This window comes from Symphalangus syndactylus, chromosome 2, assembly GCF_028878055.3.
Source record: "Symphalangus syndactylus isolate Jambi chromosome 2, NHGRI_mSymSyn1-v2.1_pri, whole genome shotgun sequence".
Lineage (NCBI taxonomy): Eukaryota > Metazoa > Chordata > Mammalia > Primates > Hylobatidae > Symphalangus > Symphalangus syndactylus.
This window is the reverse complement of record NC_072424.2, coordinates 26,054,687-26,075,989: the sequence shown is the minus strand read 5'-3', so window position 1 is coordinate 26,075,989 and position 21,303 is coordinate 26,054,687. Positions and strand designations below refer to the sequence as shown.

Below are 21,303 nucleotides of genomic sequence, written 5' to 3'. Positions count from 1 at the left end.
GTTACCAGGCTGGAGTACAGTGGTGCCATCTCAGCTTACTGCAACCTCCACCTCCCGGGTTCAAACAATTCTTCTGCTTCAGCCTCCCGAGTAGCTGGGATTACAGGCGCATGCCACCACGCCCAGCTAATTTTTGTATTTTTAGTAGTGACGGGATTTCACCATGTTGGCCAGGATGGTCTCAATCTCTTGACCTCGTGATCTACCCACCTCAGCCTCCCAAAGTGCTGGGATTACAGGCATGAGCCACTGCACCTGGCCTCAAGTTGAGACTTGAATGGGTATGCAGCTAAACCATGTCGAACAGTTTGAGGGTGACCACCCCCATGATTCAATTACCTCCCACCAGGATCCTCCCACGACACGTGGGGATTATGGGAACTACAATTCAAGATGAGATCTGGATGGGGACACAGCCAAACCATATCCCTATTCTTTGTTCATTCACTTCCTTCTTTTAATCTACCTCTACCTCCATAACCAAATCCTACTAGTCCTCTAAAGCCCTGCCCAGTTTTCATCACTTTCCCACAAGCAGTCCCAAATAGCTTTGCCTCACCCTTGAAAGTGATCTCTGACACCCTAAGGCTCCTAATGCCTTCCATGCCTCTTACAGATGGAACTTATCACACTCTGCCTTTGTATTCTGGTCTACCTTTGTATTGCAGTTGTCTCTGTGCCTTTCTTATCTCCCTTATTTAATTGTACTTTATAGCAGTATTTGTAACTGTCCCTATGGCCCCACAGTGATTTTTTTTTTTTTTGTACATAAAAGTCAACAAATAAGTAATCCCAGCACTTTGGGAGGCCCAGGCAGGCAGATAGGCTGAGCCTAGGAGTTTTATGCCAGAATGGGAAACATGGTGAAATCCTGTCTCTACAAAAAATACAAAAATTAGCTTGACATAGTGATGTGTGCCTGTAGTTCCAGCTACTCGGGAGGCTGAGGTGGGAGGATTGCTTGATCCTGGAAGGTTGATGCTGCAGTGAGCTATGATCACACCACTGCACTCCAGCCTGGGCAGCAGAGTGAGGCACTGTCTCAAAAAAAAAAAAAAAAAAAAAGTAAAACAAAACAAGACAAAAAACCAGATAGCATTTGTTGGCTGAATGACTGAACTAGTACTCTTCAATGTACCCTCCAGTCCTTACTTGAACTTCTCTCTGTACAGTGGATCATCTCCGAACTGGCTTGTTATACGTACTCCATGGTAGCCGTACCTCTGTATGACACCTTGGGACCAGAAGCCATCGTACATATTGTCAACAAGGGTAAAATTTTGCTGTTACATTACAACTTGATTCTTTCTCAATGCTGAGTATTTCTTCAATTTCTGCTTTTTTGTTTATTTGTTTGTTTGTTTAGGCAAACTTGAAATGCTGTAGGCAGAAAATGTTCAAATCTTTCTAGTTTTGTAGTACTTAGGATATAATTTTCAGGAAAGCTACAAAAAGCCCATGAAGCAGAGATACACACAGATAGAAGTTTCAATGACATGCTTCAAGGTGACGTGGTATGATGATATAGAGACAAGACTACTCACTCTGAACACACTAGATAAAAGCCCAGAGAGTGAGCTTAATTGACTTAATCAGAGTAAAGCTACAGATTTAATTTCCTACCTTTGTAAATCCAAGTCAATACAGTTAACCAGCATGTACCAATGTCCATGGTGAATCTGCAGAAAATAATTGTCATTGTTAGAGAAACAAGTCCAAATTTGATGGGCAAGTAACAGCCCTTTCACATATCCAACATGTTACCTTCTGTCATGGGAGTAGTAGATGAAGTGAGTAGGTTCATTTGCACAGTAAACATCATTTGAAACTTTAAACATGTATCAAAGCAAATGCTAAAATTTAGAATTGTAAAATAATTGTCAGCTAAAAATCCTATTTGCCCCCTCCTTTTTCTTCTATTCCCTACTATCCTCCTCAAAATAAAACACAGTGGTAGAACCACACCTCCGTAACCTGTTTAGGTTATCTGAATGACTTCTTAAGCAGAAGGAATTTTGTGGCTCCTCTAGAAACTGTAAAATCTGCCTGCACAGTTCAAGAACATGATGCGCTTCTGTTTCCATTAAGTTCATTTGTCATCAACGGAATGTTTCAGGTTGTACATTATAAATCTGATTTGCAGGTGTAATCTCCTTTGGACACCTGTTAGCTTTGAAAACTTTTAAAACCTCTTCCTTCTTGCAAGGCAATCAGGTACTTAGCAGAGAGAGGGAATGACCTCTGGTTCTATTTTGGCTTTCAGCTGATATCGCCATGGTGATCTGTGACACACCCCAAAAGGCATCGGTGCTGATAGGGAATGTAGAGAAAGGCTTCACCCCAAGCCTGAAGGTGGTCATCCTTATGGACCCCTTTGAGGATGACCTGAAGCAAAGAGGGGAGAAGAATGGAATTGAGATCTTATCCCTATATGATGCTGAGGTATGGATCTGAAATTTAGCTTGCAGCTCCACTGCTGGTCCAACACCTTGGGCAACTTGCAAGATACCTTCACAAGACGACAGGGTTCTTGTTCTCCAGGGGTGGCACGTGAGGAGTAAATTAGACTCATGCTGTGAAGCTCTGAGAATAATTTCCACAAGACAATTTTGAAACTCATGCCAGGAGAGGACAAAGTTCTGTGGCCAGCTGCATGGACTTCTAAGTGGATAATATATAAATAGGAGTTTAGTAATAGTTAAAGGATGTGGCTCCTGGAGCCAGGCTGCTTGGGTTCACATGCCAGCTCCACATCTGTTAGTTAGGCAACCTTGGGCAATCTCATCTCCCTTCCCTTGGTCCATAAAATGGTGATAAAAATAATCCCTACCTCACAGAGGTCTTGTAAAGAGTTAGCTTAATTCATATATGTAAATTTCTCAGGACAGTGATGGATATGTAATAAGCTCTGAAAATGTTAGCTATTCATTTCTTTCAAAAAAGATTTAGTTAGGGCCCTAGATGACTGAAACTTAAGAGTACAATGGGAAGTTTGAACATGCAATCTACCCTCTATAGGTAGATGATTTTCTAGAGAAATCTTAACGCTCTTCCCTGGGGCTTCCATTGTTCCTGAATGTTGGCTTCTGGTCCTGATCCAGGTTGGAATTTTGCTTATATTCCCATAGAGATGTTCTCACGGGAAAGGGAGGGAGAGGGCCACATTTATCACAGTCTGTCCATCTCAACTAATGTCTTTCTTTCTTGGTTTTCTGTTCATATAGAACCTAGGCAAAGAGCACTTCAGAAAACCTGTGGTAAGTTTTCTTCTGCCTGAATTTGAGCCTTGCTGTAGTCAACTCTCAAAGTTCATGGTGGAATAAGCCCTTGTGCTTCCTCCTCCAGCCTCCTAGCCCAGAAGACGTGAGCGTCATCTGCTTCACCAGTGGGACCACAGGTCAGTGCCCATGAAGCTGAACCTTAGACCCCTGGTCAGCCAAGAACTTGGCTTCAATTCTTGGCCACTGGTAGGCTGGTAAATACTTCCTCTAAAGAGCCCTATCCTTAGGGGCTCACAGCCTAAGGCTTCTAAGTGTGAATTCCCAAATGGAAAAACATAAACATAAGTAAATACACTTCATTTAATATACTGGGAGGTGTTTACATTCAACAGATTTCAGGGGTCTTAAAGATGATGTCAGAAAGTCCTTTCCCCTGCCCCCACCAACCCACCACTCTCTTGATTTGACACCGCTGGAATGGTTTCATTCAATCAAGATAACTCAGTGATAGTTCTCCATAAAGGGCTTCAACCCCACCCTACCTCCACCCATCTGTTAGAATGCTTAATAGTTTTTAATGTGGTCCATCATGGTCTACAGTTATATTCTTTCTAGTATGCCCAGTTTATAAGGTTTATAACCATATTACTAGATAATATTGGTAGATCTGGAATTCCAAACATATAAACAGCATGAGACGTGGGGCAGAGGGAGAAGGAGGGTTAACTTGAATTTTCCTTTGCAGCTGTGCTTCTATCTGAAATCATGGCGTGCTCTGCGTAGTAGTAGAAGGCCAACGATGCATTCAGCAGTAGAATCTCCAGGGGCATTAATTATTCCTAAACAAAGGCATATACCATCCACAAAAAGACACAGTGACAGGAAATGCTCTTGGCCTTCTGGAATAAAATCAATTGAATGTAGTTTCTTTCAAGGCCAAAGGCTACCTATTAGCTACATAAAGTATCTTTCTCTCCACCTCTTATTTCCTACAGGTGACCCCAAAGGAGCCATGATAACCCATCAAAATATTGTTTCAAATGCTGCTGCCTTTCTCAAATGTATGGAGGTCAGTGGTCAGTTGAAAAAGAGGCTCTCATTAAAAAGTGAATCTGTCATAAGATTTTTATTTTTGAAGTTCGAGCAGGCAGACACACATACACACACACACACACACACACACACACACACACACACGTTAAAGGCCGGAGTGTGGACAAACACCAGCGTTTTCTTTGTCTAAAGGACTGTACATTTTCAAGCCTTAGTCTTTTAGGATCACTGCAAATTTCTACACTATATGCAGTTCAAGGCATCTCAGATCTACACAGTGTACCGCCTATACAGCTGTCTGTGGTAGTCCTGGGAGGAGGTAGTTTTAAAATCTCCATTGGAAATGAAAGTTGGCATTAATCTCATGTTGCCTCTCTTATTTCCCTGGCCTACGTAGCATACTTATGAGCCCACTCCCGATGATGTGGCCATATCCTACCTCCCTCTGGCTCATATGTTTGAGAGGATTGTACAGGTGAGTGTTCTGTGTTCCTAGCAGTACATGGCAAGGGGGTCCTGACTTGCTATCGCGTGTTTATTCCAAAGGCAGCTACACAGTATTTACTGTCCTTTCTCCGGTGTGAGAGGCGCAGGCAAGGAGTTGGCTCATGGGAGCCCTAATCATGACATGGCCCCTCATTTCCTGCAGAGTCTTCCTCTGCTAAGTCTGCATGTGTCCAGGGAGGACAGTACTTGTTTCTGCCTTCATGGGGGTGTGTGAATCTAGTGACATCACAGCTAGGAGCTTACTATCTATCTGCCCTTAATTCTGAGCTGACACAAGACATTGTCTTCTTTTTAAATTTTATTTTGGTTAGAATTTTTGAAAAGATCTAGGATTAGAGAAAAGGAAGTTCCCCACAGAGGATCAGGGAAGGAGCATTTGATCCACATAAGGTGTGAGATGTCCCCCGCAGGGGTTTTTACACCACACCTGAGTGTGTAAGGTGGTGCTGTTAGCATGGTGCGCACCGGAGGAGGTCTGCTCTTCTGTGAGTGGACTCCAGGCTTTTCAGGCTATTTTGAGGCTGATTTGAGAACCAAGAGCCATGTCAGCCTTTCAAAAACACAGGTAGTGTGTTTGGAAAGTTCTCTCTCTGCTCCTCGCTACCCTCAAATGCCTCTTCAACCAGCTCATGGTTGATGCCTAAAATGCCAAAATGCAAGATTCAGTTCTTTGGGCTAAAGTAATGGTATCTGATTCATAAAAAATTGATTCTAAGAAACCTTAAAAAATATTTTAACATAATTTATGAAATCGGGATGGTCTTATGATTGAAGGCAGGTTCTGCTTTAACTGGCAGTGCTTTCTTAGTGCCACATAATGAATTGCATCTTACAAAGGATGATGATCTTAGACTGTCACACAGACCTGTGGTGGAGTCTGGGGGACCACACAGTATCAATATCTGTCTTATCTGTCATGCCACCACAACAGAAATAAATGTCCATCCTTTCTTGGGGGAAGGCTCTCAGAGTCCTGAATTGGGAGGGAGGTGCTGTGCAAGAAAAGCGTCTGTGTGCCCCAACCCACTTCCCAAATTCCTTCCAAGACAGGTCCCCACTAAAGGGGTTGTTTGCCTCTAAGCTCTGTAATTTGGTTTTGTTTTCAGGCTGTTGTGTACAGCTGTGGAGCCAGAATTGGATTCTTCCAAGGGGATATTCGGTTGCTGGCTGATGACATGAAGACTTTGAAGCCCACATTGTTTCCCACGGTGCCTCGACTCCTTAACAGGATCTACGATAAGGTACTAACTTTCAGCTGAAGGGACTGTCTGTGACTTGAGCCTACACGAAGGAACTCTGTACTACTATGAGATTTACTCCACCTCTACCTCCACCCTCTACAAGTATCTACGTAAAGCCGTGTATAAATACAATCCCCGCCAGGTGCGGTGGCTCACTTCTGTGATCTCAGCACTTTGGGAGGCCAAGGCAGGCAGATTGCCTGAGGTCAGGAGTTTGAGACCAACCTGGCCAACATGTTGAAACCCTGTATCTACTAAAAATACAAAAATTAGCTGGACATGATGGGGAGCACCTGTGATCTCAGCTACTCAGGAGGCTGAGGCAGGAGAATTGCTTGAACCCGGGAGGCGGAGGTTGCAGTGAGCCCAGATCACACCACTGCATTCCAGCCTGGGCAACAGAGCAAAACTCCATCTCAAAAAATAAATAAAAATAAAATTAAAAAATGAAAAATAAATAAGTGCAATCCCCTTTTCCTTGGATAAGATGACTTGGACCTGATCTGAAGAAAGAGCTTGACTCAGAGACTTGGGGGGCGCTTGAGGGTTCAGCAGACATCTTGGGAAGTTGTTCCCTTGCTGAAGTGCCAGGCCCCATGATATACATTTCAGATGCATCCTCTCATTGAATCCTCACAAAATCATAGTAAATCATACTTAAACCTGTTATTTCTAACTTATGATGAGGAAAACGAGCCTCAGAGGTTAAATAACCTGCCCAGAGTCACATCTAATAAGGGGTAGGGCAGAATCAAGCTTTCAGTAGTCATGTTTCAGTAGTCATGTTGGCTAGTCATGTTGATGACTAGCACTGCTCTATTTTTCATTAGAAATTACAGAATGGTGATTTCTGTAATTCTGTCTTCCTCTTGCATTTATTAGCTGAGATTCTTCCATAAATCCTGGCGAATATTTGATTCTTTTTATTTATCAATCTTCAGAAGAATGGATTTGTGCCTCAGCAATCTTCAAAAGTAGCCAATGAGATTTTCTCTTTGTATTTTTAGGAATTCATAATTTTCAGATTTTTTTTTTTAAATTTCAGTCATTCTTTTTTTTTTTCTTTTGAGACAGAGTCCTACTCTGTCACCCAGGCTGGAGTGCAATGGCACGATCTCAGCTCACTGCAACCTCCGCCTCCTGGGTTCAAGTGATTCTCTTGCCTCAGCCTCCTGAGAGCTGGGATTATAGGCATGCACCAGCACACCCAGCTAATTTTTTAACATTTTTTAGTGGAGATGGGGTTTCACCATGTTGGCCAAGATGGTCTCGAACTCCTGAGCTCAAGTGATCCCCCTACCTCAGCCTCCCAAAGTGTTAGTCTTTCTTCTTGATCTTCTAACTGCCCCATCTTGGCAGTTGGAAACCCTCATCAAGTTGCTCACGTGTCCTTTTGACAATACCCCTGTAGCCTCTGATAGCTTCCTTGGTTTCCGGCACAAGAGGTCTCAACCTCATCTTGTATATTTCTCACCCAATTCTTAGATTGTCTGATTGCTTCAGGGAGCCGTTGAATCTATTTGAACCCAGGCAATATAATATGTGATGATTCCTTAGGCTGGGATCCATGAGGAAGTAATGCATGGCCATTCTTCACGTGCTTTGGAACCTTCCCCCATCTCCCCAACCACCTCTGAGATTTTAACTCTTCCTTTCACTCTTAGGACTCTCAGCAGATGCTAAATGGGCTCCGGTGACAGGGCAGGCAGTGTTCTAGCAGAATTGATAACAATTCTAGCAGTTTCTTACCATGCTATGCAATTAGTAGATTTGGTTGTTGTTATGGTTTTTGTTCATATGTTGTTGTTGTTGTACATTTTTTATTTTTCAGAGATAGTTATTGTATAGTATAATACCTAATACACAGTTCACTTCTGGAATGCATTTTTTTTTTTGTATTTTTTTTTTTTTTTTGAGACGGAGTCTCGCTCTGTCGCCCAGGCTGGAGTGCAGTGGCGCGATCTTGGCTCACTGCCAGCTCCACCTCCTGGGTTCACGCCATTCTCCTGCCTCAGCCTCCTGAGTAGCTGGGATTACAGGCGCCCGCCACCACGCCCAGCTAATTTTTTTGTATTTTTAGTAGAGACAGGTTTTCACCGTGTTAGTCAGGATGGTCTCGATCTCCCTGGAATGCATTTTTAAAATGAAGGACTTTATTAGCACAGGTCTCTAATACTAGCTCTTTGTCAGTGACTTGTTGAGGGAGGGTGAGTCTTGTGAATGTTGAAGAAAGATAAATCTCTTTTCGTTGAGGGAGATTTCAAGAATGACATAATGCAGGAAGCATTTGAGCATGGATCTTGGAGACAGATTATGACATATTGGTACAAAGATAATGTTATAGGCATAAGAAGATGCTTATGTCCTAGAGCACAATTTACATCAGAAGATGAAAATTATCACCCCTGCTTGGCTGGAGGCCCAAAAATGGGGTTATAAACATGGAAGATGGATGGAGAGGGATTCTTCAAATTTTGAACAAGAAAAAAGACTTCAGTTGGCTTGAATCTGACTTCCAGTAGGGTGGAATCTTGAAAGCCAGATACAGAGTTCAGGACTAAATTTTGGAAATAAGGGGTCACTTTGAGCTGTACTTGGGGAAGCTCTCCTTTGGCAGGAGTGTGGTTGATGGAACGTAGGGTCACAGTGAGGTCAGAGTCAGGGAGACCAGGGAAATCATGCGAGCTGGGAAAATGGTGTCAAAATTAAGCCCAAAGGGAAGAAATCATTTTAGTAGGAAGGTAGGAAACTCTTTTGGGGTTTCTATGGTGTGGCTAAAGACACCTTGTTTATAGGGAACGGTGGGAATTCTCTAAGTTCAGTTATATAAGCATCACAGAGGGAGAGGGAGGAAGACATGATACTTGTTTTAAAACTCAGATTCCTGGCCAGGCGCTGTGGCTCTTGCCTGTAATCCCAGTACTTTGGGAGGCCAAGGTGGGTGGATCACGAGGTCAGGAGATCAAGATCATCCTGGCTAACATGGTGAAACCCTGTCTCTACTAAAAATACAAAAAGCTAGCCAGGCGTGCTGGCGGGTGCCTGTAGTCCCAGCTACTCAGGAGGCTGAGGCAGGAGAATGGCGTGAACCTGGGAGGTGGAGCTTGCAGTGAGCCGAGATGGCACCACTGCACTCCAGCCTGGGCGACAGAGCGAGACTCCGTCTCAAAAAAAAAAAAAGAAATCAGATTCATAGGCTGCCCTTTGACCTACTAAATCAAAAGCCCTAGAGGTGGTACCCATTGAGCTGTGTTTTTTGTTCGTTTGTTTGTTTTAAATCTAGTACCCCCCAGGTGACTTTGTAGGCAGTGCCTCTTTATCTCAGTTGTCAAGTTGTTTCCCAAGGACTAAAAATTGGGGCAGGATGTGGGAGGACTGGAGCTCTGCATTAAGTTCACTTCTTTCTGAGCATGGCCATAATTCTCTGGGCTCATCATTATTCAGCAATCCAATTCATGAGTGTGAGACTGTGAGACCACTTCCTTATAAAGCTAGAACACACTGTTTCTTGCTCACTAATGGCCTTGATGAGTATCTCCAATAGGTTTCCAACTAAAAGGAGCTATCACTCTGCAGGTACAGAATGAAGCCAAGACACCCTTGAAGAAGTTCTTGTTGAAGTTGGCTGTTTCCAGTAAATTCAAAGAGCTTCAAAAGGGTATCATCAGGCGTGACAGTTTCTGGGACAAGCTCATCTTTGCAAAGATCCAGGTAGGTTGGGCAGGTCCCGGACTGAAGCAGGCAAATACCTGGGCTGCCTTCTGACTCCATAGACCTTGCTTTTCCTCTGCTGCTTGGGCGTCACTTTAACTAGAGATCCTTTCAGACTTTGTATCCACTGCCTTTTGAGATCTTTCTTGTACTACTTTACTACTAAAGGGAGTAGGTTTTTTAAAAAAAAAAAAAAAAAAAAAAAGCAGGCTGAGTGTGGTGGCTCACACCTGTAATCCCAGCAGTTTGGGAGGCCTAGGTGGGTAGATCACCTGAGGTCAGGCATTCAAGACCAGCCTGACCAACATGGTGAAACCCAGTCTCTACTAAAAATTCAAAAATTAGCCGGGCGTGGTGGTGGCTGCCTGTAATCCAAGCTTTTCTGGAGGCTGAGGTAGGAGAATTGCTTGAACCTGGGAGGCGGAGGTTGCAGTGAGCTGAGATGGCACCACTGCACTCCAGCCTGGGCAATAGGGCCAGACTCTATCTCAAAAAAAAAGTTTTATTTAGGTTCTAGCACTCTCTCTTATTTTCTTTGGTGGTCTGCTGTTGAGATTATAAGCAATTTAAGGGGCTGAAGAACACAAATTATTTGAGAAATATATGGCTTCTGGTCCCAGCTATGGATAGTGATGACAATAATAGCTAACATTTTAAGTGCTTTTCTACAATCCAGACTGTATTCTAAGTGCTTTGTAAATTAACGTGAGAATTGATGTCAGTTTAATTCTCATAACAATGATGGACAGGCTATTATACCCACTCCACAGTGGAGGAAATTGAAGCCAAGAGAATAGGTTTTAGTATGTGTTTTGTTTCCACTGAACAGGACAGCCTGGGTGGAAGGGTTCGTGTAATCGTCACTGGAGCTGCCCCCATCTCCTCTCCAGTCATGACATTCTTCCGGGCAGCAATGGGATGTCAGGTAAGCCAAGCACCTTCTTTGAAAATAGGCTATTTTACTTCTGCACAAACAAGCTCACTGTTTAAATAAAAATGAAAACAATTAAAAGGTAGAAAATGAAAGTCACCTAAATTCTCAAAATCCAAAGAAAATATCCTTCTAACCATCTCTTCAGGCATCTGTGTGTAGAAACCTTCACATAAATAAAACCAGTGCTCTAAAACACTTGTTAATGTTGCTTCTTGTCAAATAAAGCTCAGCATCATTTTAATGATTTCACAATAGTTTATTGAATGTAGTTGACCCTTGAACAATGCAAGAGTTAGGATTGCCTAACCCCATGCAGTCAAAAATTCACGTATAATACTTGACTCCCTAGCCGGTCGTGGTGGCTCATGCCTGTAATCCCAGCACTTTGGGAGGCTGAGGCAGGCAGATCACGAGGTCAGGAGATCGAGACCATCCTGGCTAACAAGGTGAAACCCTGTCTCTACTAAAAATACAAAAAAATTAGCCAGGTGTGGTGGTGGGCACCTGTAGTCCCAGCTACTCGGGAGGCTGAGGTGGGAGAATGGCTTGAACCCAGGAGGTGGAGCTTGCAGTGAGCTGAGATTGCTCCACTGCACTCCAGCCTGGGCAACAGAGCAAGACTCTGTTTCAAAAATAAAAAATAAAAAAAAATACTTGACTCCCCAAAAACTTAACTACTAGTAGACTACTATTGACTAGAAGCCTGACCAATAACGTAATTAATCAACACATATTTTGTATACGTATTATATACCGTATTCTTACAATAAAGTAAGCTAGAAAAAAGAAAACGTTATTTAAGAAATCATAACGAAGAGAAAACATATTTACTATTCATTAAGTGGAAATGCATCATCATAAAGGTCTTCATCCTCACTGTCTTCATGTTGAGTAGGCTGAGGAGGAAGAAGAGGAGGGGTTGGTCTTGCTATCTCAGGGGCAGCGCAGACAGAAGAAAATCCACCTATCAGTGGAGCTGTGCCATACAAACCTGTGTTGTGCAAGGGTCAACCGTACCCAAATAACTGATCTCCTATTAATGGACACTTGAGTTGCTTATGATATTTTTCACTGTTATAATCAATTAATCATTAATCTAGAATAAATCCATGCAAGAAGGGATTATTGGGTCAAAGTGTATGTATCTGTGTGTGTGTGTGTGTGTAATAATGTATATTATCAAACTTTCTTCCAGAAAGATCTTTTTTATACATTTCTGCAAGTATACAAGGCCTTACTTGCCCATGCTCTTGCCAGTGACAGACTTTATCTGTCATTCAGATATTAGCTAACCAAATAAATGAAAAATCTTATTACAGTTTTGTTTCTTTTATTTACACCAAACATCTTTCTATTGCTTGTTGACATGTATATTTCATCCATGAATTATTCTATTACTTCCTTATAGAAAAACAGGCAAAAGATAATTTGGTCCTTTTTTATATTTCTAAGAGTTCTTCACAGAGTAATACAGGTTGAGTATCTCCCTATTTGAAATGCTTGGGACTAAAAGTGTTTTGAATTTTGCATTTTTTTCCAATTTTGTAATGTTTGCATTATAAAACAGTTGAGCATTCTGAATCTGAAAATCCAAAATCTGAAATGCTCCAAAAAGCATTTCCTTTGAACATCATGTTGGCACTCAAAAGCTTTTGGATTTTGGAACATTTTGGATTTCAAACATTTGGATTAGAATAGTCAACCTGTAATATTAACTTTTGTCATGTTGGAAACATTTTTCCTAGTCTCATCATTTTTGCCCTGTGTATTGCCATATAAACATTTCCAATGTTTTTATGGTCAAACTAAATAATCTTTTCTATTTGTAGGTTTTAAACTGCTTAGACAGGACTTCCTAACCCCTAATATTTCATAAGACTGTTTCACCCTTATTTTCTGGCAAACTTACCATTTTCCATTTTTTCCTTTTAAGTCTCAGTTCCGCCTCAAATTTGTCCAAGTGCTTGGCCATGCATATTGTCTCAATTTTCACCCAGATGGATAATTAGTTCATTCATTCAACCAACCATGCAGAGCATGAACAAAACAGGCACAGACTTTTCCTCATGAGTCCCCTATCTGTATAATCACAATCAAAAGAGACTCCAGATTGATGCCAAGGCCTGAGGTCCTTCAAATTAGCATCCTCTTAGCCATTTTTAATACTGTCCTTTCCTTAAGCCCCTAAAACCAATAGATCAGCAGGTCCTGTTGCTAACTCCTTCCCAGAAATGTCTTCTCTAAGCCTTCCTCTCTCTCCCAACTCTGCCTATCACAGGCCACACCCCCACATTGCAGCAGCCCGTGAACTTGTTTCCTGCCCCCAGCCTCTCTCCAATCAAGATTATCTTCTATACCAGCGATTGGCAAATTACAGCACAGGCTAAAACTAGTCTGCAACTGGTTTTTATTTTAAAAATATTATTGAAATACAGCTATGTCCATCCATTTATATATGGACTGTGGCTGCTTTTGTGCTATGTTGGCAGAGTCAAGTTTTGAGTCAGATACCAGATGGCTCACAAAGCAGAAAATATTTACTATCTTGGCCTGTACAGATAAAGTTTGCCAACCCTTGTTTTATATCATAGTGGGAGCTATTTCCCTTAAAAAATACTACTCCCTTTCTTCAGTTCCTTCAGTGATGCGCCATTGCTCCGGGTCAAGTTCAATTGCTATTGGGTTGCACACCACTTAGTGAATAACTTACATGTTTCCACCTACTTGAAATGCTGCATTTTCTTTTCTTTTTTTTCTTTTTTTTTCTTTTGAGATGTAGTCTCACTCGCTGTGTCACCCAGGCTGGAGTGCAATGGCACAATCTCAGCTTACTGCAACCTCCGCCTCCTGGGTTCAAGCGATTCTCCTGCCTCAGCCTCTTAAGTATCTGGGATTACAGGCACGTGCCACCAGGCCCGGCTAATTTTTGTATTTTTAGTAGAGATGGGGTTTCACCATGTTGGTCACACTGGTCTCGAACTCATGACCTCAGGTGATCCTCCCGCCTCGGCTTCCCAAAGTGCTGGGATTACAAGCATGAGCCACCACACCTGGCCAAAATGCTGCATTTTCATATAAAGTTCTATGCTTTGGTCTATTTCCAGACCCTTTTGGTTTCTGAATGGCCAGAAGGCTTGGTAGTAAATACTTTGCAGCTTGGGTATGAGTTCAAGGTTTTTTGTTTGTTTGTTTGTTTGTTTTTTGAGACGGAGTCTCACTCTGTCACCCAGGCTGGAGTACAATGGCGTGATTTCAGCTCACTGCAACCTCTGCCTCCCAGGTTCAAGAGATTCTCCCACCTCAGCTTCTCAAGTAGCTGGGATTACAGGCACCTGCCATCATGCCCAGCTAATTTTTTTTGTATTTTTGCAGAGATGGGGTTTCACCATGTTGGCCAGGCTGGTCTCAAACTCATGACCTCAGGTGATCCTCCCGCCTCAGCCTCCCAAAGTGCTAGGATTACAGGCGTGAGCCACCGCCCCCTCCAAGTTCAAGGTTTTAAGACACTAAGTGGTCTCGAACCCTTAGAGACCTTGCTTTCCTCATGTCTTGGCTATAGCATGTGGCCAGCTCACACTTTATCTTGAGTAAGTCTAAAAGCTCTTCTTTGGTTTCCCAGGTGTATGAAGCTTATGGTCAAACAGAATGCACAGGTGGCTGTACATTTACATTACCTGGGGACTGGACATCAGGTAAGTCCTCCATCTGCTGGGCAGGAGGTGCCATGGTTGGGAGAAAGGTTCTAACTGAACTAGGACTTTGGAGTTTAGATAACCTCAGTTCTCTGGACTAATGTGGCAATTGCAAAATTCAAGTTTTGGGTCCAGGCCTGCCTAGTCTGCATTGGTGCCAGGTGATTTTTCAGTCTTCCTCTTCTAGAGTCGATTCATAAATACCTTAGAAATATGCCTGGAATTATCACCATGCAAGAGTTTCTCAGCTGATTCAGCACGGTATGTTCTAGGTCACGTTGGGGTGCCCCTGGCTTGCAATTACGTGAAGCTGGAAGATGTGGCTGACATGAACTACTTTTCAGCAAATAATGAAGGAGAGGTGGGTAGGTCATGCCCTGTGGTCAGACAGTCATGGTGGGGAGGTTTATATCAGAAAGAGCAAATAATTGTAAGCAAACTTGGATTTGGCCCCTTTGAGATCTTTGGCAAAGAATTAAGCATTCTGAACTTCACTTTCCTATCCCCTATAGTGGAGACTTAGATCTGATGCTCTTCACAGTGTAGTGGAAGCCATCAAATGATTTAAGGGGAGCAGGTGTTTCATAAACTGCCCATGCTGGGAGGAGCAGCCTTTGCTATTGTCACCGCCTTGTGTGTCTGCTGTGCAGATCTGCATCAAGGGTACAAACGTGTTCAAAGGATACCTGAAGGACCCTGAGAAGACACAGGAAGCCCTGGACAGTGATGGCTGGCTTCACACAGGAGACATTGGTCGCTGGCTCCCGGTGGGTATATCATCAGAACTCCTGGAAGTCTATGCTAATGGACTGAGAAGAACAATCTGCTTATAGCAAGAGGGGCAGAAATGCAAGTAGGTTAATCAGCTGAGGCAGCTGGAGGGGATTAGGTTTGTACCCTACCTGGCTTATGACTTCCTCATACTATCCAGAGAAGAACATACAGACTGAGATGGTGGATCACCTGAGGTCAGGAGTTCAAGACCAGCCTGGCCAACATGGTGAAACCCCATCTCTACTAAAAATACAAAAATTAGCTGGGCATGGTAACGGGCACCTGTAATCCCACCTACTTGGGAGGCTGAGGCAGGAGAATCGCTTGAACCAGGAGATAGAGGTTGCAGTGAGCCAAGATTGTGCCACTGCACTCCAGCCTGGGTGACAGAGACTCTGTCTCAAAAAAAAAAAAAAAAAAGAACATACATTTGAAAGAATCTAGGTTAAGTTTAAAAAAGGCTGGGCGTGGTGGCTCATGCCTGTAATCCCAGCACTTTGGGAGGCCAAGGCGGGTGGATCACACGGTCAGGAGATCGAGACCATCCTGGCTAACACGGTGAAACTCCGTCTCTACTAAAAATACAAAAAATTAGCTGGGCGTGGTGGTGGGCGCCTGTAGTTCCAGCTACTTGGGAGGCTGAGGCAGGAGAATGGCGTGAACCTGGGAGGCAGAGCGTGCAGTGAGCCGAGATCACACTACTGCACTCCAGCCTGGGGGACAGAGTGAGACTCTGTCTCAAAAAAAAAAAAAAAAAAAAAAAAAAAAAAAAATATATATATATATATATATATATATATATATATATATATATATGCTGGAAGTCAGGAGATTTGTGTTCTAGTTGTAGCTCTTCCATGGACCAACAATATAAAATTCTGAGAAAGTAATTTAACCTGTGAATAGGAGCTGCCAAAGCTAGAAAGTCTTTCTTTCTTTCTTAAAAAAATTTTTTCATAGAGATAGGGTCTCGCTGAGTTGACCAGGATAGACTCAAACTCCTGGCCTCAAGCAATCCTCTTGCCTTGACCTCCCAAAGTTCTGGGATTACTGGTATAAGCTACCACACCAAAAGTACCACCAGAGAGTACTTTTGGTATTTTGATCACACTGTTATAGAAGACACCAAGATGAAGACCAGTTGAAGTGTTTTCTTCTTACCTTATTCCTTATCAAATATACAACCAGCAAGCAGTAAGTCAGTGATCCTAGCACTGTTTTTAGACCCAAACTGAAGGTGGGATTCTTTAATAGGTCAGGTAGACCTGCACATTAGAGTTGGCATGGGTCCCCTGCAATGGAATAGATTTGCTACCAGCCAGGGAAAAATTAGGTGACTTCTCTAGGAAAGGGGAAGGGAGATGTACTACTCTGTCTTTTTTTTTTTCCCATTAACTTTTCTTGAGGCAGAAGTTGTGGTTTGAAGTCAAGTGTGGCGGCTCACGCCTATAATCCTAACACTTTAGGAGACTGAAGAGGGAGAATTGTTTGAGGCCAGGAGTTTGAGACCAGCCTGAGCAACATAGCAAGACCCTGTGTCTGCCAAAACAAAACAAAACAAAAACCCAAAAAACTGGTTTGATAACGCCGTTGGTCCACAACTTTTGCCTCTTATGAGTTTCTTGGGATAAGTATCCTCCCTATTAATTCACAGGCATATCAAAACAAGGAAGAAGGATTTCTAAATCAAGTGTTTGCAGAGGCTAGTGTTTGTCTCTCATTGACCTTCACAGCCCCTTTCTGTGGGAGATACAGAGACATATTTTTAGCATAGCCTGATAATGAGCAGTAGTTGCTATTAGTTTTCCTAAGAAGAAAGGAAATTATTGCAAGGGCAGTGATGGGATTTTCCAAAAGATCTTCCCTCTCAAAAGTTTTGTCTTAACTATGTGCTGGGGAAGTGGGAATGTCACTAGAACTTAAAACTCCTTTCTTGCTCAATCAATATTTAAGATTTAAGTGAGATTTAAGGAATGCTTGACAATGTAACTTTTAAGAACACTGGTCCTAACGATGCATTTTATTGATTTGGGTTTGGTAGTATCTTGCTAATATATTTGTTTCTGTCTAGTAACAGAATTAAATAACACTCTAATAAGCCCAGGATGTAAGCAATAGATACGTCCCCACACCAGGGTTATAGAAGGCTGCACCTTATTAGTCACTTTCGGATAATGAACGTTAGGCTGAATTGATGGCTAATTTATCGAGTCGGCCTTGTGATAGTTCCAGAGTTGGTTTAGTTAGTCGCCCTACTTAGGGTGTTAGCATGTGGATTGTATTTGCCATTTGTCCCAATTCTACAATTCAAATCCCTAAAGACCTAAGCTCCTCAGACCAATTAGTTCAGAGAAATGAAGCTGCAAATGACCTTTGGTGGCTGGTCAGAGTCCTATCAGCCCTGTTGCTGTCCTAACAAGCCCAGTAATTGACTTGCTTGATTAGCACAGTGGAGCTGTTTGAGCCTGCTCCCGGATCTAACAAGGAGGAAAACATAACAGGGAGTCAAGCGGTGGGAGAACTATTCAAATCAAATCAAAAGTCTAAACAAAAGACAACACCTCTATTGCTGAGAATTCTGAAAATGAACTAATTGGAAATTAGTGATTGGAAATTGAGAGCTGCGCAATTTCTTCCTCGGATGAGGCATCAATTTGCATAACTCCAGCAGATCCAGGAGACTTTCTCTGAAGCTGCGCATTGACTCTCCACGTAGATACACAGTAAAGACAGGTTCTTGCTGCACGATGCTTCCCTCCCCTTTCACCAAAGCCAAGAAAGAGAAATGAAAGACAGCTCAAAAGTCTCTGGAGAAATCAGCTTTAGAGAAGAAAGATGACTGTGACTTCACCACTCTCCCCACTGATATCATCTCTGTGGCTCAAAAATACTGATACTTTTATCTGTCTCATGTAGAATGGAACTCTGAAGATCATCGACCGTAAAAAGAACATTTTCAAGCTGGCCCAAGGAGAATACATTGCGCCAGAGAAGATAGAAAATATCTACAGCAGGAGTAAAGCAGTGTTACAAATTTTTGTACATGGGGAGAGCTTACGGGTAATATATCATTTTAACAATAGCCCATTTCAGTCACAAACCATGCTGGTTCTTGTAGCTACAGGAAATTTGTATAGTTGGGTTCAGAATGAGAAGATCCAAGCTTATCAATCTAAAAAAAAAAAATGAAGTTACATTCTGAACCTCGAATAAGGCAATTTCAATTAAAAAAATTTTGAAACTCTGATGGACGTTGTACACGAGTCAGTAGAATTGCTTAGAATGGCTATACTAAAAGGTAATGATTCAGTAAAAACTGAACTCCTTAAGGAGTTCCTTAAAGCTGTGTTTAAGTGTGGTATGTATAAAACAACAAGCTGTTGCAATATGTATAAAACAACAAACAAAAGTTTGATCAACAAACTTGTTCTTTTATACGTACTACGCTTAAACGTAGCTTTAAGGAACTCCTTATCCCAAAACAACATACTGTTTTATACACACTGTGCTTAAATGTAGCTTTTGGGGGGCAAGGGGAGAGTTGACATGGACAAGCCAGAGGTGCTTTAAGCTTAATGTTGAAGGATCAGATTTGAATGGAACATCTTTGTAATGAGATATTGAGTGGGAAAATGGGATTACAGTTCCATGGGTGTTGAAAATATATGGTGAGAAAAGAACACTAGTACTGGATTTAAGGTTTTGGGGTAATAACTATCCCAATGACATAATTCTGCTCTATTTAACTACTGGGGGACATCCCTACATGACTTCTTTCATGCCCTTGCATCTTTTATTTCCTTTCCTTAGTCATCCTTAGTAGGAGTGGTGGTTCCTGACACAGATGTACTTCCCTCATTTGCAGCCAAGCTTGGGGTGAAGGGCTCCTTTGAGGAACTGTGCCAAAACCAAGTAAGTCTTGCCTAGGAAAGCTTTATGCACACCCATGGGCCCATCGTGGAGGAGAGGATGCCTCACCAGTTCCTGCATCTGTCACAAGTGGCTGCAGCCCAAACAGACTGAATAGTTTTATGAGACTCGGGGATAGGATGGAGAGTTTAAAAAATAAAACTCTTTTCTATTTAAAATAATATGTTCATTGTAGGAAAAGATTGGGAAAGAAGAGTAAAAATGCTATTCAGAGAAAACTGTTAACACTTAGATGTGCCTTTTCTTCTCAGTTTTTCTTTCAATATTGGGCATATAATGTGCTTGTGCATAGTTTTATATTCCTGCTTTCATACTGCACGGCTTTGACAGGCACTTTGAGTTGGTTCATGCTTAGCCCTTCAGGCTCTTTTTGAAACAGCCATGCTTTAAGTGATGTTTTGTATTCTTAGGTTGTAAGGGAAGCCATCTTAGAAGACTTGCAGAAAATTGGGAAAGAAAGTGGCCTTAAAACCTTTGAACAGGTGTGTACTACCACTGACGTTATACTGGCCTCTTGTCATATTAGAAAGTTTTGTTTAAAGTTTCCATCTAATGAGGTTTAAGTGTATAATTTCTAAGGAATTGATTTTAGATTTTGTGCCATCAACTACAAAACGACCTTTCGTAGTTACTTGTACAGTCCTTATTTGCTATTTATTGTCCATTCTCCCTTCTCCCTACTCATTACTTTCTTAAATTATGTTTGTGGGAATGGGCATGTGTTACTGTTACCTTTACCCTTTCACTGCATCAACCTCACTTTCTTCACAGAGCACTCAGGGGGCTCTGCAGAGAAGTCCAAATCACTAATGAGCATGCATGTGTTTGTGTTCATCTTCCAGGTCAAAGCCATTTTTCTTCATCCAGAGCCATTTTCCATTGAAAATGGGCTCTTGACACCAACATTGAAAGCAAAGCGGGGAGAGCTTTCCAAATACTTTCGGACCCAAATTGACAGCCTGTATGAGCACATCCAGGATTAGGATAAGGTGCTTAAATACCTGCCTGCCCACTCTGCACTGCTTGTGAGAAAATGGATTAAAAACTATTCTTACATTTGTTTTGCCTTTCCTCCTATTTTTTTTAACCTACTAAACTCTAAAGCCATAGCTTTTGTTTTATATTGAGAGGCATATAATGTGTAAACTTAGTTCCCAGATAAATCAATCCTGTCTTTCCCATCTTCGATGTTGCTAATATTAAGGCTTTAGGGCTACTTTTATCAACATGCCTGTCTTCAAGATCCCAGTTTATGTTCTGTGTCCTTCCTCATGATTTCCAACCTTAATACTGTAAGTGACCACAAGTTCAAGGGTCAAGGGGACCCTCTGTGCCTTCTTCCTTGTTGTTTTGTGATAAACATAACTTGCCAACAGTCTCAATGCTTATTTACATCTTCTACTGCTCAAACTAAGAGATTTTTAAATTCTGAAAAACTGCTTATAATTCATGTTTTCTAGCCACTCCACAAACCATTAAAATTTTAGTTTTAGCTTATCACTCATGTCAATCATATCTATGATACAAATTTCTCCGACGCTCTTCTGCGTAAATTAAATTGTGTACTGAAGGGAAAAGTTTGATAACACCAAACATTTCCTAAACTCTCTAGTTAGATCTCTGACTTGGGAGTATTAAAAATTGGGTCTATGACATATTGTCCAAAAGGAATGCTGTTCTTAAAGCATCATTTACAGTAGCAACTGGGGAGTAAATCTGTTCCCTATAGTTTGCTGCTAAGCTGGAAGCTGTGGGGGAAGGAGCTGACAGGTGGGCCCAGTGAACTTTTCCAGTAAATGAAGCAAGTACTGAATAAAAACCTCCTGAACTGGTAACAAAGATCTACAGGCAAGGAAGATGCCCACACAACAGGCTTATTTTCTGTGAAGGAACCAACTGATCTCCCCCACCCTCGGATTACAGTTCCTGCTCTACCTTACCCACAGATAACACATGTTGTTTCTACTTGTAAATGTAAAGTCTTTAAAATAAACTATTACAGATACTTACGTTGTGGTGTTTCTTGCCTCATGGACCATGATGAAAATCAGTCTTAAACAAGGACCCCTTAAAAATCAAGTACAGTATCTGTTCTTAAACGTGGGTACACAATAGAATTATCTAGGAAGTTTAAAAAGACACTAATGCCCAGCACTTTGGGAGGCCAAGGTGGGAGGATCATGAGGTCAGGAGATCGAGACCATCCTGGCTATTACGGCGAAACCCCATCTCTACTAAAA

The 21,303-nt window shown here is 42.0% G+C and overlaps 1 protein-coding gene across 7 annotated transcripts in view; it reads left to right on the top strand.

Moving 5' to 3' along the window:
• The window catches only part of ACSL5 (acyl-CoA synthetase long chain family member 5), a 50,494-nt gene extending 29,422 nt beyond the window's left edge, over positions 1-21,072 (top strand). For 3 of the 7 annotated variants that reach the window (XM_055249012.2, XM_063617700.1, XM_055249022.2), the window contains 16 exons: positions 1,173-1,272; positions 2,264-2,442; positions 3,225-3,257; positions 3,346-3,397; positions 4,217-4,290; positions 4,672-4,749; positions 5,888-6,022; positions 9,599-9,733; positions 10,563-10,658; positions 14,287-14,359; positions 14,632-14,720; positions 15,010-15,126; positions 18,050-18,193; positions 18,944-19,045; positions 19,474-19,545; positions 19,906-21,072. In XM_055249012.2, the coding sequence (XP_055104987.2) occupies positions 1,173-1,272; positions 2,264-2,442; positions 3,225-3,257; positions 3,346-3,397; positions 4,217-4,290; positions 4,672-4,749; positions 5,888-6,022; positions 9,599-9,733; positions 10,563-10,658; positions 14,287-14,359; positions 14,632-14,720; positions 15,010-15,126; positions 18,050-18,193; positions 18,944-19,045; positions 19,474-19,545; positions 19,906-20,046 (1,620 nt within the window). In that variant the 3' untranslated portion in view covers positions 20,047-21,072. The remainder of the gene's footprint in view (positions 1-1,172; positions 1,273-2,263; positions 2,443-3,224; positions 3,258-3,345; positions 3,398-4,216; positions 4,291-4,671; positions 4,750-5,887; positions 6,023-9,598; positions 9,734-10,562; positions 10,659-14,286; positions 14,360-14,631; positions 14,721-15,009; positions 15,127-18,049; positions 18,194-18,943; positions 19,046-19,473; positions 19,546-19,905) is intronic. The other 4 variants (XM_063617692.1, XM_063617705.1, XM_055249031.2 and 1 more) reach the window with 3 other exon arrangements.
• The last annotated feature ends 231 nt before the right edge of the window (positions 21,073-21,303 follow it).